This window comes from Nycticebus coucang, chromosome 3 (genome assembly GCF_027406575.1).
Source record: "Nycticebus coucang isolate mNycCou1 chromosome 3, mNycCou1.pri, whole genome shotgun sequence".
Lineage (NCBI taxonomy): Eukaryota > Metazoa > Chordata > Mammalia > Primates > Lorisidae > Nycticebus > Nycticebus coucang.
Window position 1 is genome coordinate 159950151 of NC_069782.1, and position 18644 is coordinate 159968794.

Sequence of the window (18644 nt, forward strand, 5' to 3'; positions counted from 1 at the left end):
CTTTTGCACCACTGTGAGAAACGGAATGTGCTTGGTTCCTATTTTTAATAAATTGGGGGCGACACTAACTCCCACCTCCACCAGCTTTTTGGCTTCGGAGCTTAGAGAACACTGAGCTGGGTTTTCATGGGATTGCCAGGGGCCGGAGCTGGGGAGGTGCGTGTCAGAGACCCCCAAGGGCCCTGAAGCAGGACGCAGCCAGGGAGCACAAGTGGCCTTGTCCCCAGCCACACTGATCTCCTCAGTTGCCTTAGTTTTTTAAACAATAGATTTTGAGTCAATGAGAAAATTGCTTTTTGATGAATCAGGCATCCACGTTTTAAAATAACAATAACTTTATTACTTAACAGCTTCTCCCAAATTGTCTCAAACTTTGATCATTGGAATCATCAGCGCACGGGGTCTTGCCTGCATGTTCGGGGGGGGGGGCTTCCAGCATCTTCTCACACCCCTGGCAAGGGGACCCCCAAGGAAGGGCTCGGGGTAGGGAAACGCCATCACGGATGTCACTTCACCCTCATGAGGGCCAGAGCTAGAGGAAGGCTGCGGCCCAGCCCGAGGGAGGTGGCTGAGAAGACCGAGGTCCTGCCACGTGCCAGAATGTTAGTCAGCAGTAGAAGCAGAAATAGTGGCTACCAAAGCTTTATTTTTTATCTATAGTTAGACACAGAAGAGGGAGGGACAAAGAAACACAGTTCAACAACATTTTTAGGTGAGGAGGGAAGACATGGATGGAAAAGAAAAACGACACCATGGAGAGGCCTGGTCCCTCACTAAAGGGAGCCCCAAATTCTGCTCTGAGCTTCCTAACAAGGAAGGAAACAGGACGAGGACCCCAGGACCCAGACTCTCACTTAACATAAGGACCAGCAGGCTCAGGAGAAAGCTGGGGCCTGGCCAGGAAGCCAGCGTCCTTCCAGGAGGGCAGGAGAAGACGCTGAGTTCTAACTCACAATAGAGAGAAGGTTCAGGCTGCAGTGTTTACTGGGAAAGGATGTGCCTGACAAAAAGGCGGAAATAAAACAGGATGAAAAGAGCCGCACTAAACCGTCCACAAGGTTGCCACCACCCAACTGACAGCACCAAGCCGTCCACAAGGTTGCCACCACCCGACAGTTCTGTCAAAACCAGCAGCTTTGTAAGAAGTGTCTGCTTGTCTCCAGGAGACAGGAAGGCTTGACACCTCCCTGTATCCCTGTCCCCCAGCACCTCCCTGGCTGCTCTGGGCTGTCAGGGGCTTGGGCCAAGGCAGCAGTACCCGGTGGGTTTCCAGCCCTCACTCACAATACACACCTCTGTGTACCCTGGGCTCTCACTCAATGACACGTGTCTGTGTTATACCCAGCTTCACTCAACTTCATGTCTGCATGAACCCCTGGAGCTCTTGCTGCTCACAGTGTGCCCAGGGCCAAGCACTGCCTGGGATCCAGGTTGAAACGAAGACTCTCAGCCCCACCCCAGACCCGCTGGGTCAGAATCTGCCTTTTCACCTGCTCCTGGGTGAGCAGGGCCCCATTACACTTTGAGAAGCTGCTCTAAGCTGCCCTGACAGTGTGGGAGACCTGCTGTTCTGTGGCTGGGCCTCCCCCAGACCATCTCAGAGTCTCCGCAGAGAGAAGCCCTGAACAAAAATTCCCTCCAGTGCATCCTGCATTATTTCTCAACTGGAAAGCTGGGTGGTTAAATTTTTAAAAGAAAAGCCAGCTTATTTTTAGCCTTGTAAAATGCACAACCAGATGGATAGACACGCAGAGCTGACATTTGTTACATAAAAAAGTATGACAGTAGGTCCCAAGTCCATTCTAGACCAGCCTCGTCAGCTGGGAAGGAGAAAATGCATCAGGTCCCATGGCCACCAAAAGGCCTCTGGGACACCCAGGGCTGGGCCTGGGACCCAGGGACCCAGGAACCAAGGGCCAGAGAAAACCCAGTGGTGGGCCAAGACCCAACTCAAACCCAAATCCCCACCCTCAACCCAGAACCCAGAGGCCTCTGCTGTAAGTTCCCACCACATAGTGGAGGACCCTGGGAGCTACAGTCAGCACCGCCCCTGCATGTGGGGCAGGGGCACCAGTCAGTATCAGCCCAGACCTCGGTCACAGAGAGATCCCCCCTTCCTCCCAGGGCCAGGAGATGGTGAACAAGGCACCCACTAAAACTTGAATCACACCTGACTGGAAACAGAAGGCTTGCAAACTAGGGCTAAACTGACCCTTTGAAATGATGCCCCATCAACCCTGATAGGGACAGGAGGAGCTGTCCTGAGCTGTCTGCAGCCTGGGGCTCAGCAGCTTCACTCTCCTCCTCTCTGAGTTTGGTAAAAGATCAGGAGGACAGAACCAGTCATTCTCTGAAGGTGGCAACCCAGACCACCCAGAGAGTCCAAGCAAATGAGCATAAAAGCTGTGAGAACTAACAAAATTTTTAGCAAAGAGAAGCTGTACACAAGAGGAAGCGATTCTTAGCCACATACAAGACAAATGTTTTTAAAAGTAGAGTTTCCTTCATATCAGCATTAACCAGAAGGAAAACACGATGGGTAAAAACCAGCTGCCAACACATAGCACAGAGCCCGTCCCTGGGCCAAGGCTCCTGGGGACTGATGGGCAGCAAGGGCCCTGCTTCCAGGGGACAGGGCTGGGGACTGAAATTTTCAACATAAAAAATAAAATAATACAAGTACTAGAAGAAAGTACAGATGCAGGTTTATAAATCAAATTACTATTAACTGACTTCTGCAAAATAACACCAAGACAAGAAGCTGCTACAAAGGCAGATGTTGATGAAGGCGACCACACAAAAATTCTACACACACACAACTAGCAGCATTAAAAGATAAATGACAAACACATGTGGGAAGTTGTTAAAGGCTAAACCTTTATATATAAGAAAGAGTGAAAAGAAACACCACAGCAATCAATCCCATAGGAAACACTGAAAAAGGGCAGAGGCTGGCAATTTGGAAAAAAAAGAAAAAAGAAATGTGAATGCCTACCCTGTTTCCCCGAAAATAAGACAGTGTCTTATTTTAAGGTGTGCTCCCAAAGATGTGCTAGGTCTTATTTTCAGGGGACGCCTTATCTTTCCTGTAAGTAGGTCTTATTTTTGGAGGATGTCTTATTTTCGGGGAAACAGGGTAGTGCACGAGAAGCAAAATGATTGTTACTCTCATTGGTAATTTGAAAAACTCAAGAGTGTTAATGCTATCATCTTATTTCTTAGACTGATGAATTTTTTTCCCTTGGGATTCAGGGGAAAAATATTTCCATGCCCTCCTGGAGCAAGGGCAAAGTGTCCTCGTGAGCGAACCAGGTCCCTGTCTCTGTCCCCCAGGCCCTCCTGCCATGTATTCACATCTCATTCCCCTTCCTCAGTGTCTGTCTCTGCGCTATCCCGTCACCCCACAACAGCAGAGCCCACATCCACCCAGGCACCTCTGGGTAGCCAGCACCCAAGACAGCACTGGCTTGTCCAGGGGGCTTCACTCAGGCAGAGGCATCCGGCCTACGTACGAATTTCTCACAGACACCCTTTGACTTAGCAGTGTCATTACTAAGGGAAGAACGCAAGTGAGCACAGGCAGATATGCAGGGATGTTCATCAACAAATCATTAAGGATAGGGGCGGCGCCTGTGGCTCAGTGAGCAGGGCGCTGGCCCCATATACTGAGGGTGGCAGGTTCAAACCCGGCCCCGGCCAAACTGCAACAAAAAAATAGCCGGGCGTTGTGGCAGGCGCCTGTAGTCCCAGCTACCTGGGAGGCTGAGGGAGGAGATTCGCCTAAGCCCAGGAGTTGGAGGTTGCTGTGAGCTGTGTGATGCCACGGCACTTTACCGAGGGCGATAAAGTGAAACTCTGTCTCTACAAAAAAAAAAAAAAAGTAGCATTTAAAGGGCGGCGCCTGTGGCTCAGTGAGTAGGGCGCCAGCCCCATATGCCGAGGGTGGCGGGTTCAAACCCAGCCCTGGCCAAACTGCAACAAAAAAATAGCCAGGCGCTGTGGCGGGCGCCTGTAGTCCCAGCTACTCGGGAGGCTGAGACAAGAGAATCATGTAAGCCCAAGAGTTAAAGGTTGCTGTGAGCCGTGTGACACCACGGCACTCTACAAAGGGTGGTACAGTGAGACTCTGTCTCTACAAAAAAAAAAAAAAAATCGTTAAGGATGTTTAAAAAATAAAGACACCTCCAGCCCCACAATGAGAAATTAAATAAATAGGGAAGTTCTTTCTACACAAAGGAATGCTGCAAGTGATGCTTCTCAGGCATAAAACACCACAAGAGGGACTTGAGGACAGACTGATGTGGAGACCCACCCCCTGCTCCCTCTGCAAATTCAACCTTGATTTTTAAGAGTGCCCACTGAATCTAATACATTGCCTGGGTTGAGAACTGCTGATGTAAATTTAGCCAACAAATGATGCTTTAGATCTAGAAGACGTTGGTGACATTACTAAATAAAAAAGCAAGTTACATGATCTCACATTTGTAAAATGAAAGCCTATTTCTACATGGCTATATGTCTGACTGCATTCCTAGAAAAAGGCTGGAGATACGTCTACTGAAATGTTCACTGCAGACATCTCTCAGGGCTGAAGTGACACCTACCTTGGCATAAAGTATAAAATGCTTAATGATGTATATGAATCTGGCAGCCACCGGCATGCACAGGGCAGGCCTTCCACAGTCCTCAGGCCTGCCTTCATCACAGTTTTTTTCAGGTGAAGTCAAACCTTCTCATCGATCAGTTACTCACTAGGAGTTGGCCAAGGCCACCTCTGGTTGAGATGAGCCATGAACCCTGGGGATGGGCTGGTGAACCACCCAGTTACAGAGGCGCTGGTGGGAAGGTGCTAGAAACCTCCTCTCAGCCTTACTCAGCATCACAGGGGCACTGAAACAAAGCAGGGATAGAACACAGGGGACATACGGGGCTGAGGGCAAGAATAGGAGCCCAGCCTTTGGGTTTGGTGGGGGGAAAAGTTGCAGAGAATTCTGTACCTGCACCAGACACCTGCCAGTATGGAGAATGGCTCTGGATTCCAGAGATTTAAAGGAACAGGGACATTTGAGACTTACGTGTCAAAACTATGCTTTTTAGTTGAAATTTACCTGGCACTTTGTTAAATTGCCCTCTTATTTTCTTTTCCTCTCTCCTCTGCATACCAAATTTGATATATTAATTAGGTGTTTTAATTTAAAAAATTCATCAGAAGGTCTCCCATTGCCATAGCAACCACGCAGTTCCAGTGAACGTGGGTCCCAGCACAACACCACCATCTCCCAGGCCTGCGCTCAGTGGAGCCGAGAGGGGCAGCAACTCCACCAGCCTCGGGAAGGGGGTGCAGGCTGCAGTCCCTTCCTCAGAGTCTCCTCCTCCGTCTCCCTTGTCCTTTGCAAACTGCACCATTCCCACCTAGACGCGTCCACACACTTTCTGAGGTGCTGTGCAATGCTCCCTCTGCAACCGCCGCTGTGGCCGTGAGTTGTTTGTGCCCTATCGATGACATGAAAAGAGTGGAATGCAGTGGCCACCTACCCAGAGGACATCCACAGCGGTCAGGCCCAGGGCCTGTCCTGGACTCCCAGTTTCACTAAACAAAACCTAGGAAGTCCCAGCACAGTGTTCAGTTTGGGGACATGGCCACCATGCCCAGTGAGGAGCAAGCCATGGTCACATGTCACGAAGAACAGGCACCTGTAAGCCAAGCCAGTCACCTCCTCACTCAGCACAGAACGGCTGACACCTCCGCCACTCTACCACAAGCAGGTGAGAGGGGCACACACAAAATAATTCTCGAATCAGACTGCAGAACCACAGACTCTATGCTCTTTTTGCCTTGATTCTTCAATTCTGAGAAATAACACACGGTGAGCAAGGAGGAATAAAAACTTAAAGAGCTGAGCCCCTGTCCTGCACCAATGTCTCTATTTCCACATTTGCTGCCGCCGAGGGTGTGATGCCAAGGGTATGATGCCAGGACTACAAAGAGCGTCCCACTCTTGGTTGCCACCAGCTAGTGCAACATCAGAGATGTTTCTCAGACCCCTTCTCATCCTGCAGCCAGGACAACTCTGCTTCCTGATCAGCTGGTTCACTCCCAGCTTGAAACACACACATGAAACAGTTACCACAGTGAGTTCTGCTGCCCCGGTGACAGGGGCTGGGTAGCTGGTCCTGAAGGCCCTTCCTCTGCTGACCACAGCCAGTGGAGCCCAGACCCAGCTCTGTGAGGGACGCTGGTGCACGGCTTAGGCTGGTGTCACTGCAATTTCCTATAATGCCTAAATTATTTATCAGAAGTAAATAGCTGGGGCCCTAGAGCTGAGCTGTGCTCTAAAATTATGCAGGAGCCATCCTACCTCTGCAGGCTGCCTCCAAATAAAAAATGCATATTTCAACAATTTTAAGAAAATGTCAAAAAAACATCAAATGTGTCATCATTGTACCATTTAACAATTATCCACATACTATGTGTAGAAAAGGGCTACATGTTTACAAGAGAAGTTATTCCAGTGCCCAAGGGCAGGCAGCCCTTGCATCCTTCCCTGGGGTGCTAGGTCAAAGGTCCCGGCTGCCGGGACCGCCTGTCACCTGTCGCCTGGTCTTCCACCCGCTCCCACCTGGGCACGATCACTCAAGAGACACCGCCCTCCAGGCTGGTGCCTTCACCTGCAGGACTTCACACGAACACGTTCCTGAGAGGCGGGCCTTGGCACAAAGGCAAGGCCCTGTCCGCACCACGCATCGGAGCGCAAAGATCGGGCATGTGCCGGGTGATCCGGCACGCCCCCGGGACCCGAGGGCTGGCAGGGGCCGAGGTCCCCCGCGCCACCTGTGGGGCAGGCATCCCAGTTCACAAACTCAGCACACTACAGGTGAGCGTCTGGGGATCTGCAAAGTAACAACTGAGCCCGCCCGTCGTCCTTAGAAGCGTAATGAAACAGCCTGGGCTACGGTGGGCGGAGCCGCGCCTAAGCTTGGAGCCCCGGCCAAGGACCCTGACCCCCGCTCCCAGGGCCGAGCCTGCTCCGCACTGGCCGCGGCCGGGACGCAGGACGTGGGCGGGTGCCCCGGACGCGCGTGGGACCGCAGCCTCCCTCCGCAAGTTTCCTCAGATACCAGGACACCCGGGGACGCCGTTCCACCCGGTGGCCGCGGTGTCCTGACGGGAGGACACGCCAAAGCTGCGTGCGCCCCTGCGAGAGCCCGCGCGGTCCCCGCCGAGCGGCCGCACTCACCGTCCTCTTTGTTGTCAAACACCGGCCTGCGCGCCGTGGCGGCCGACATGGACGAGCCCATCCTCTTCTTCCACTTGCCCCACTGAAACAGTGGGCGCGGCTGCGCACGGGCATCGCTCGCGTCCCGGGCCCGGGGCTGGCCGGCGGCGGCCGGAGGCAGGACCGGGGGCGCGTCCGGGCCGGCGGGACGAGCGCGGCCGGGGGGCGGCGAACCCGGGGGCGCCGCGGCGCTGCTGCCTCTGCGCTCCGCGCCGCTCCTCATCGCCGGGCTTGGGTGCGCCGCGCGGCCGCAGCCGAGGGCATGGCCGGCCTTCGGGGCCCGGAGCGGGACGGCAAGGCTGACAGCGTCCGCCGTGCGCCCCAGCCTCGGTTCCTGCTCCCCCGGGCGGCCGAACCCACCCTGCCGACTACGAGCGCGGGGGCGGGGCCGGGGAGGAGCCCGCAGCGAAGGGGTCAGGGGTGGAGCCGAGAGCCGGGGGCGGGGACGGGGCGGGACTGGCGTGGGGCGCGGCGCGGGTGTCCGCGACAGTCCGCATGGGTGATGGGACGGCGGCACCCACCAGGCAGCGGGGACAGAGCGAGGGAGGACAGTCGAGGGTCCCCTGGGGTATCCTGAAGGCCTCGAACTGCCGGGATCCAGGGACCAGTACAGCTCTGCCCGGCCTGGCAGCAGGAACCTTCTCGCCGCCTCAGCCGCAGTATCGGGGTCCCTTTGAGCCGGTCCACCCCTGCCGCCTTCGTAAAAATACCAGCGCGCAGACTTCCGATCTGGGGAAACCTTAAACGTCAGCCTGTGGCTCTGCGCTTCGTGAGGCCGGGCTGGAGGCCTGGGATGGGGGCGGCGGGAGAGGGCTGCGCCGGCCTGGCCAGCCGCGGGGTCAGGGTGCGCAGCCTTCCGAACCTGGCCTGCCGCGGGGTCCGGTCCCGCGACCGCGGGCTGCGCCTAAGGGCGGCGCCCGCGGAGGGTGGGGGCGGGGCGGACGGACCGGACCCGGGCTGCGAGCTCGTGCGCGAGTGTGTGCGCGCACGCCCTGGGTGGCTGCAGCGCTGAGCACGTGCGCTGCGCTCTGGAGTTGCGCCGGGTCCCCTTGCCTGGAAGCGATAGTGGCCTTGGTACTGGCGGGTGAACTCTGCCAGGCCTTTGAGGGGAATCCGGGAGGCCTGGGACGCGGTTTGACCTCGGGCGCCTCCGCCCCTCGGCTGGGCAGGATGAGGGCCCGCAAATAAAGCGCCTGGCCCATGCCGTGCTCCAGGAGACAGTGTGTAACCTAGGCTGTCCTGACTGACCATCTTCCCAACGTCTCCCTGCCGGGCTGACATGTTTGCCTGGGGCACTTGGGGCAAATAATTAACCTGGGGTGCACAGGTGAGGCCTGCCTCCTGGACACCTGGGCTCTTGCCTTCTCCGCAGGGCTCCGTATTCACTCTGTGGCAGCTGAAGGAGGAGTGTCCCCCCAGTCCAACACCGCCCCCGAGCTAGACCCCCTGGAGTAATTGCGAGGCCCTGCTCCCCAGACCACACCTCAGAACCCCACACACAAGCAGTCTCTGGCCACATTTTATCTTGTCCCCTTCTCAGACTCCCGAAAGTGGCAGAAAAGGAATAACCCTCCCCACAAAGAGAAAGACAGCAAGAGCAGGGCGCTTTGCTTACCTTTGTAGGGAAAATGTGTTAATGGGCTTCAGAAAGTGCTGAAAAAGTGACTGTGAAGACAGTACACAGCTATGATTTAATTAAAAAAAAAAAAAAAAAGTGACCATGAGGGCTGAGGGCTTCCCGGGGAATCAGACCATGGGGAGAGCTGGAAAGTGAACACAGAGGCCCAGAGCACCCCTACCCCCTGGGCAGAGGGGCAGAGGAGCCCTGACTCAGGACACCCAGGCCCACAGAGGACAGAGTGAAGGAGGCTGGAGGGATTCCTGGGGATGGCTGCATGTGGATCTGGGAGCCCCACCATCCCTGCCCCTGATGAAAGCCCCAAACCCCAGGCTGGGCACCTGTCCCCAGTCTGGAAACAGGAAGGCTCTCTCACAGAGAGTCTGAACAGCTCCCGAAAGAACACCAGATTGTAGGGTTTGGGGCTCCTTGTGGGCTCTGGTTGGAAAGAGGGACCAGTGACAGAGAGATGAACCCTGCAATAGCCTGTAGGCTCAGGGCTTAGCTCTGGGACTGTCCCAGCCACAGTGCAGGGTACAGGGAGGCACAGGATCTGATGGTGGGAGCCAGGATGAAAGTAAGGGGTACACAGCATGGGCAGGAGACAGGCTTAGGAGCCGCAGCACCCCAGAATCCAACAGGGCCAGCGTCCCACCCGAGGTGGCTTCCAGTTCTAGGGAGGCTGCGGGAGGCTGGGGCTGAAAAGTGGGCAGCCGTGAAGGGGACAGGGGCAACCAAGATTTTCAGGACTCCTGTGTGCCACACTGATCAGGAACATCGACTGTGAGAGGGCAGGGCCTTCAGCTGTCCTGATCTAGTGGCAGAGACCAGCAGTGACTGTGAGCAGATAAATGTGCCCATACCCAGGAGCACACAAAAGGGGCCCCATGGGTGGTGCATGCATGATCACGGGACCACTTCTGCTGGGGTGCCCCAGGAGGGTCTCTGAGCAGGTGTCCATGCGGCTGAGGCCTGACCACAAACAGCCCTAGGAACTGTTAGGACACTGGCTCTAGAAGGAAGCCAGTGTGGGAGGACAGAAAGGGGCCCGTGGTGCTGCAGAACAGTGAGCGTCCAGCTCAAGGGGTGTGCAGAACAGCGAGGGGCTAGTTTTGTGCAGGGCTCTGTCTTTGAAGCCCCAGCACAAGTGGCATCAGTCTGTCATTCTTCATAAAGCCATGACTTCAAGGGACATGCCTTTGACAGGGTCAGACTGCCAGGAGCTGGTGCAGCATGGCCTCTGTTTCCCGTGTCTTTTGTCTTCTGTTATCATTCTGAAATTAACACCGGTGCCCTGCACACCCTGCCCACACTCTGTAAGTCCTTTTATTGAATCCTTCAGGGCCCCCAGGGAGAGTGCACTGCCTCCTTCTGAGAAGTGGATCCAGAACTGAGCCCAGAAGGGAAGGAGCTCACAGGAGCCTGATCCTGGGCGCTCACCCATGGCGAGAATCCTGGATGCCTCCCTCCCAGTGAGAAATGGGAAAGCGACCATGCCTGCCTGTGGTGCATCAGTCACCCCTGCTGGGACTGGGCAGAGTGTAGGAGGAAGGCAAGGGCTTCTGAGACCAAGCGCTCCAGGCCTGGTTGCCATGGTAACATTGATTCTAAAGGTCACAGGGCCACCTGGCTTCTGATGACTCAGGAGCAGAGGCGGGGAGAGGACAGCATACATGCACCCCCTGGGACGAGTCAGGCTGCAGCTCACATTCCAGGCTCAACCCCAAGACTCCTGTGCAGCCATCCTGGGGCAGCTGTGACAGATGCCTGTCGCGGACCGCCAGTCGAATGAGTCTCAGTCCGAGGGCTTTCAGGGCGAACGGCTCAGGTTGATTGGAAGGTCGACGCAGGGTGATTTGACAGACTACTACACACCACGAGTGATGAGGAAAGTAGCTGCAACTTTACTGAATTTTAAGAGTGTCTTTTATACATTTTTGACAAAGCATTACAAATCACAAAAGACATTTTTATGACTTGCAGGTGGTCACAAGTTCTTATCTTGTCTTACAAACGTAGGCATTCAACCATCTATCTCACACAGTGTTTTGCCCGCAAGGGGGAACAAATGGCAGCTGTGAGGTAGCTGATAAGCAGCAGTTACTTTTCAGCTTCCTTTATCTAAAGTTGAATGTGTTTTTTAACATACAACACTACTTTCTTTCATAGTTTTATTTTCATGATTATATATAGTTGTTATGATTAGAGGTGTATTGTGAATCATATAAGTGATTAGAGTGTGAAGGAAACATGAGAAATAAAAGGATATTGTATGAAAACTAAATTATATTGAAAGTGAGGTTAGGAAAGACAAGGTTAGAGATAGGGGGAAAGGGTGGGTGGATATCAGGTTGGAAGCATCTTGTTTATGGTATTTACATTCTTTTGATGTACTGTATATTTTTAAGGTTTTTGTTCTAAGGAAGTGGTTTCATTAGTAACACCTGGTTGCTTCTCCTTATCTAGGAATGTCAAGGCTTGTAACTTCTTTTAGTTCTGTAATTGTTCTCAGTTTCTTATGATCTCTTTTAAAAACAGCTGAACATATTCTTTTATGTATAATACTTGACTACTACTATATATTTTTACTCTAATTAGTAACTATATTTTGATTCATAGTTAATTGTTTATTAAACATTAAACTACTCTATTGATTTGTGTTACATATGAAAATTAGTGAAGTAAGACATTTTTCTAAGTAAAGTTTTACTAATTAGTGAAGTTAGATGTTTTTCTAAGTAAAGTTTTACTGCAGGAGGTGTCATGTTGGAACATCCTGTTTGCCGTGCCTGCATTCTCTCGATGTACTATTTCAATTCACTGACATTTATGGTGGGGACGTGCTGTTGTACAGGCTCTCTTGGAGCCACTGAGTCCGGCACAGCCATACTTGCTGTGTTTAATTGTGGATCAGTAAGTCACTGTGTTTATTCTTAGTTTCTCAAAACAATCAGGCAATAATCAGTCATTCAACTGAACAGACAGGTTTCAGGGTAAAGGTTTCTTAGGCTTTTATGCCGCACCTCATGACTTCCTACGTTCACTAAAAGGCATGCTAGGCAACTTATGCGCTGCTGTCGCAAGCCAGGGGGACTGGGGGCAACGCTCCGGGGAGCACTCACCGCCTTACCACAGTTTTTACAACGCGGACAGAGCCATCCCGCCACGGCTTGATGCCGGGGGTGCGGCATTTCCCCCTTTTTTGTTAATGAAACGTAGTTCAAAGAGGTCTTGGCGAACAGCCTTTAAGGAGGAAAAGACACAACGAAGGAGACAAGGTAACAGTAAAACAACACAGAATATCAGGCATCCAATAATAACAATAAACACAATGTACTGAATCCAGGATAAAGGATTTAAAGACTTAAGATTGTCAGAGAGTGATTGAGCCAGAGCATCGAGAGATGTACTAGGTAGATGAGCTTCACTGATGGCAGTGATATCCTTTTGGAGGGTATGTAAGTCATGTGTAATATTATTATCCTTCTACACACCTTGCAAATGTGCCTTTGTTTTGTCCCAAGGAGTAGAAAGATTGTAAGGTAAAGGCGTAACACAGATAGCTGGAAAAGCAGAGTGACATCTAGTTTGAAGTTTATGTTGTATAAACTTTATATCTTGTCCTAGGGCTAAGACTACTTTTTCTAAGATGTTAAGTTTTGCTTCAAGTTTATTATCTATACTGGCTTGAGTCATTAAAGCTAGAGTGATATTGCTGCTGAGAGAATTAACAAAGTGAGCTGTGTGAACTTCTTGAACCAAAGCAGTAGTGGCTACCGCAAATGTTGTAACTATAGAAATTAAAGCTAAAATACCGAGAATTAAAGCAGCTATAAACCTCTTAGGTCGAATTAATTGATTAACGGTATGTAAAACTTGTAAGGCAGAGTTATCATACCAAGGATTATTCTGTAAATTAACAGGTAACATTACATATGAAGGTTTTTTTACAATTAACATAACATTCAGCAATCTATTATTTACATGAAATATACCAGAAGAAGCAATACAATTGGTTATTTTTACAAGTTAAAAGATTTTAAAGGAAATACATAGTTAACTGGATCACATGTAAATTCTTTCACAAATTCTCTTTTATGAGCTTCATTTAACTTGCACAGACCATCTACAAACATTCTAAACTTTCTTGAACTTTTGTTCTGCCTTTTACTTTCTTACATAACTATTCTGTTTCAGGACAAAATTTATCACACAAGATTCTTTCTTTACACAATGTCATTCTCCTTTCTGTTTAATTTCTCTTACTCTCAAAAACTCACTTTCCATCAAACAGGATTCCAGTTTACCATGAAGTTACTTATTTACTCAGCTAAACTGATAATTAGAAGGTTTAAAAGACAAGAATTTTATCCGTTGACAAAGATTCAGTTTGTAAAAATATTTTTCTTATTTATATAAATTACTAGTGGCAAAGAGTCAATAATAAAGGTTCTAAACCTCACCCTTGGGATTTCGTCAGTGCTGCTGTTTGGGGGCTGTAACACTTGGGAGGCAGGCCCGCCCCACGAAGGGCAGGGGGGCCCTCAGCTTCCTTCCCCGCTGGGTGTTTTCAGCCGTCTTGGAGTCAGTGGAAATGTGCCGGGTGCCGGTGGTTTTGTTTGCTATCGGCGAGTGTACTTTCATTTTCTCTAAGCGGCGGGTGAGATCTTGCAGCAGCCGCTGGCGTCTTCTTCTGCGTTGTCTTTTCTGAATCTGAGTTAACTACTCCTGGAATAACTTCAAAGTTTTTAGTATAATTTGAACTTTTACCAATTATAATTTCAACTGTCCCCGGTAAGAGTTGTCCTTTTACTGCAGTGGGGATTAAAGTAACACCGTCCCATTTGGATAATAAGACATTCCTTTCACTTGCTAAATTTAAACCTGCACTCCCAGGAGTGCCCCGTGAAAGGTCATGAATAGTAAATTCAGGGGCTTGAGGATTCAAAGTAGATGAGGGCTGTGTTTTACAAGCTACAGCCTGCTCTCCCTTGGGGCCTGGGCTGGGAGAATGCCCCTTTTACTAGTTTTTTGATCTCCGTACGTCCTGATCCTCAGGATCAGTGTCACCCTTGTCATTCAAGGGGGTTCCATCCTTATGAAATTTTGATTTACATTTATTTTTCCAGTGTCTGCCCTTCTTACAGCGAGGGCATAAGCCGGGTGGGTCCCCCCTCGGCTTATTGGCATGGGACTGTTTACAGTCCTTCTGCATGCGTCCTGGCTTGCCACAATTGTAGCAAGTGTTGGTAGGAGCTGTTGGCCCCTTGCCTCCTTTATTGAAGGAGTTTTTCACATATGAGCTAAATTTCTGCCCTTGCATTGCTGCAGCATAAGCCATACCCTGGGCTATAGCTGGTGAGGCATCCATGCATGCTTCTAACTGTTTGAGCAACAGTGATGTGCCCTCAGATGGGGGGAGCATTCTGTTAATGGCTTCTTCCAGCCTTGAAATAAAGTCTTGGTACGGCTCCTCCGCACCTTGCTTAATAAGAAAATGTATAAGCTCCTCCAACCGTTTGAGGGACACATTGAACCCATTTTTAACTAACAAATGCTGTAACATGACACTGAATATACGTTCCTCTTTGATCAATGCGTGCCTCATGGTACCTGTTGATTACTCACACTTAACCGGTCAGCCTTTACCGGCGGGACTCGAGCTCCCTGGTGAGAGTCGCCTTCAATCTGAAAAGAGAGAAAGAAAGAAAAAGAAAGATCACCTGTCCTTCAGGTCCCTGTTCGAGGGCGCCAGCTGTCGCGGCACCCGGTCGAATGAGTCTCAGTCCGAGGGCTTTTCAGGGCGAACGTTACAGGTTGATTGGAAGGTCGACGCAGGGTGATTTGACAGACTACTACACACCACGAGTGATGAGGAAAGTAGCTGCAACTTTACTGAATTTTAAGAGTGTCTTTTATACATTTTTGACAAAGCATTACAAATCACAAAAGACATTTCTATGACTTGCAGGTGGTCACAAGTTCTTATCTTGTCTTACAAACGTAGGCATTCAACCATCTATCTCACACAGTGTTTTGCCCGCAAGGGGGAACAAATGGCAGCTGTGAGGTAGCTGATAAGCAGCAGTTACTTTTCAGCTTCCTTTATCTAAAGTTGAATGTGTTTTTTAACATACAACACTACTTTCTTTCATAGTTTTATTTTCATGATTATATATAGTTGTTATGATTAGAGGTGTATTGTGAATCATATAAGTGATTAGAGTGTGAAGGAAACATGAGAAATAAAAGGATATTGTATGAAAACTAAATTATATTGAAAGTGAGGTTAGGAAAGACAAGGTTAGAGATAGGGGGAAAGGGTGGGTGGATATCAGGTTGGAAACATCTTGTTTGTGGTATTTACATTCTTTTGATGCACTGTATATTTTTAAGGTTTTTGTTCTAAGGAAGTGGTTTCATTAGTAACACCTGGTTGCTTCTCCTTATCTAGGAATGTCAAGGCTTGTAACTTCTTTTAGTTCTGTAATTGTTCTCAGTTTCTTATGATCTCTTTTAAAAACAGCTGAACATATTCTTTTATGTATAATACTTGACTACTACTATATATTTTTACTCTAATTAGTAACTATATTTTGATTCATAGTTAATTGTTTATTAAACATTAAACTACTCTATTGATTTGTGTTACATATGAAAATTAGTGAAGTAAGACATTTTTCTAAGTAAAGTTTTACTAATTAGTGAAGTTAGATGTTTTTCTAAGTAAAGTTTTACTGCAGGAGGTGTCATGTTGGAACATCCTGTTTGCCGTGCCTGCATTCTCTCGATGTACTATTTCAATTCACTGACATTTATGGTGGGGACGTGCTGTTGTACAGGCTCTCTTGGAGCCACTGAGTCCGGCACAGCCATACTTGCTGTGTTTAATTGTGGATCAGTAAGTCACTGTGTTTATTCTTAGTTTCTCAAAACAATCAGGCAATAATCAGTCATTCAACTGAACAGACAGGTTTCAGGGTAAAGGTTTCTTAGGCTTTTATGCCGCACCTCATGACTTCCTACGTTCACTAAAAGGCATGCTAGGCAACTTATGCGCTGCTGTCGCAAGCCAGGGGGACTGGGGGCAACGCTCCGGGGAGCACTCACCGCCTTACCACAGTTTTTACAACGCGGACAGAGCCATCCCGCCACGGCTTGATGCCGGGGGTGCGGCAGATGCCCATGGGTGCCACGACTGAACACACACTCCACAGTTTTGGAAGCCAGAGGTCTGAAATCAGGAGCTGCAGGGCTGTGTCCTTCTGGCGGCCCTGAGAGGACCCGTCCCATGCCCCTGGTGCTCCCAGCTGACCTGGGAATGGCTTGGACCTTGGACACATCCCTCTGGTCCCTGCCTCCACCCACCACCTTGTCATCTGCCATTCTGCTCTTTTCTTCCTTTATAAATGACACTTGTTGGATTCAAGGTCCACCTAATCCAGGATGACCTCACCTTGAGACCCTTAATGCAATTATATCTGCAAAGATCCACTTTCCACATGAGGTCACATTCACAGATCCAACATGGACATATCTCTTGGTGGGGAAGAGCCACCATTTAACCCCTGCTATTCACCCTCTGAGTCCCCCAAATCCATGTTCATCCCATAAACAAAATACATTCATCACAAACCCAGATCCCCAGAGTATCAACCGTTACAGCATAAACTCCAAGTCCAAAATCTCACCTAAATATTTTCAACTCACAAGTGTTAAGCCTCACCTAAATCATCTGTGGGTGAGACTCTGGGTACAGTCCATCTGGAGGCAAAATTCCTCTTCACCTGAGTATCTGGAACTAAAAAACAAGTTACTGCTTCCAGACTACAGTATGGGATGGGCATAGGTGTATGCCCCCTTTGCCAAAGGGAAGAATTAGCAGGGATATAGGAGTCACCAGTCTCAAGTAACTTCAAGTCTACCACGGCAAATTCCAGGAGGTTTCAAGGCCTCATGAGTCTCCTCCACCTCGATGCTCCACACTCTGGGCCCACGGAAGCCCCACTGGCCTTTGGGCCCCCTCAGAGTTGATGCCCCTTTTTCCTGAGGGACAGCATATGTTTTCAGCTGAGTAGTTCCATCAGCCATTTCCTGCTTACAGAACTGTGGATGTCTGACAGTCCTCTGTCCTTTCAGTCTGAACCAGCAGAGTTTCTGGGGGGTACAGCACTCTCCTGTGTGTATCAAAGGACCCAATGAGACAAGAGGGCCCTGCAGACCATCCTGGACAGCACTCTTTCTACTCCCCACTGCTGCTGAGCAGACTCGGGGGGCATCCACCCAGTCTCTTTAGAAAATGTCCAGCCACACACACCCTCAGCCCTCTGTTTAGGATGTGCTTTTCCAACAGCAAATTTCCCAATTTTCACATCTTTTGCAACCTGGGTAGGCCAAGAACCTCTCAAACAATTAAGTGCTAATTCATTTTCCTTAACAGATCCTCCCTTAATTTATGTCTCACATTTGACTGTAAACAGCAAGTAGACACCAGCCTGTACACTAACACCTTGCTTGGGAATCCGCTCAGCTAAATATCCAAGTTCATCACTGAATTTGCCAGCCGGGCTGATTCTATCATGTTTCCTGCCACTTTCCTCCAGTTCCGAGTAACTGGCTCCTCCAGCCGAGCCTCTGCTCAGGCCCCCTCCAGGCTGGGCAGCTTGGGTGTGGCTCTCCAAGGTGACTGGGGATTATCTCCTTTCCTTAAGGTCCACTGACTATAGAAGTTAGCCTTATCAAGATACTTGCCAGCAACACCTGAACTGGTTTTGATCACTCGCTCCTGGAAAGATTGACAGATACGCACAGCTAACCACTAGGCCCGTGTGGGAACGAGGGCACGCGTGGGGAAGGGGGACCCTGTGATTCCGGTCTCTTGACTGTTTACCACCCAGGTATTTGAGCAACACAGGTGAGGCTGAACACGGGAGGCACGAGACTCCCACCACAGAAGGAACCTGTTCTCCTGAGGACAGGAGTCCATCCACTGTGAACTCAAAGGTCCCAATGAGACAGGAGTCCATCCACTGTGAACTCAAAAGGTCCCAATGAGAACCACTGGAGGCAACACCAGTGGACAGTGATGAGGTCACTACCATAAGCCCAGACAGAGAAGAGACCAGATGTCTGACCACAGGGGATTGTGGCAACACCTCATTAACTATAGTGTCCCTAGGAAACAACTTGACAATGAAGCTGAGAAATTCCTGGTTTCCTGGAGGCACCTGCCTTGGGGCACTGAAAAATCCACAGCCACCTGCCCATTCCCAGCTCTAAGCCAGTTCACAGCTCCAGACCTCTCAAAGGAAGGGGCAATGTGGTCCTCAGAGGGGGCAATGCAGTCCTCAGAGGACTCTTTCCAGGCAGCCACAGTGTGTTTCTGACCCTCCCCAGACCCCCCGGGGGAAACTGAGTGTAGCCAAGTGTGTCCCTGACCCTCCCCAACTTCCCCCACAGGGCTGTGCAGCTGTTTGCCAGATGCCACGGAATGGGGTGGTTGGAACGGAGATTCAATGTATCACTGTGGTATCCTCTTCTGGGTCAGGGCTTTAGAGGTCAGATGAGAGTTAAAGTACATGGCCCAGTGGGACCCCACACCCGACTCAGGGTAAATGTGTAGTGACCAGCACCTTCGTCTCATCTGGAGGTTAAAGGTTACGGACAGAGAGGTATGGGAGGTCCTCGCATGCGTTCCCCCTGCCCCCATCATATGCTCCCCACCCTCCCAGCAGCCCTCCAGGCTCTGG

The 18644-nt window shown here is 50.3% G+C and overlaps 1 protein-coding gene across 3 annotated transcripts in view; it reads right to left on the reverse strand.

The window, feature by feature from the left end:
• Window positions 1-8156, reverse strand: part of STK32C (serine/threonine kinase 32C) — a 76730-nt gene extending 68574 nt beyond the window's left edge. For 2 of the 3 annotated variants that reach the window (XM_053584377.1, XM_053584376.1), the window contains exon 1: window positions 7239-7562. In XM_053584377.1, coding sequence (XP_053440352.1) covers window positions 7239-7352 — 114 coding nt within the window. In that variant the 5' untranslated portion in view covers window positions 7353-7562. Of the gene's footprint in view, window positions 1-7238 lie in introns of all 3 variants that reach the window. The other variant, XM_053584375.1, reaches the window with a different exon arrangement.
• Window positions 8157-18644: the final 10488 nt, after the last annotated feature.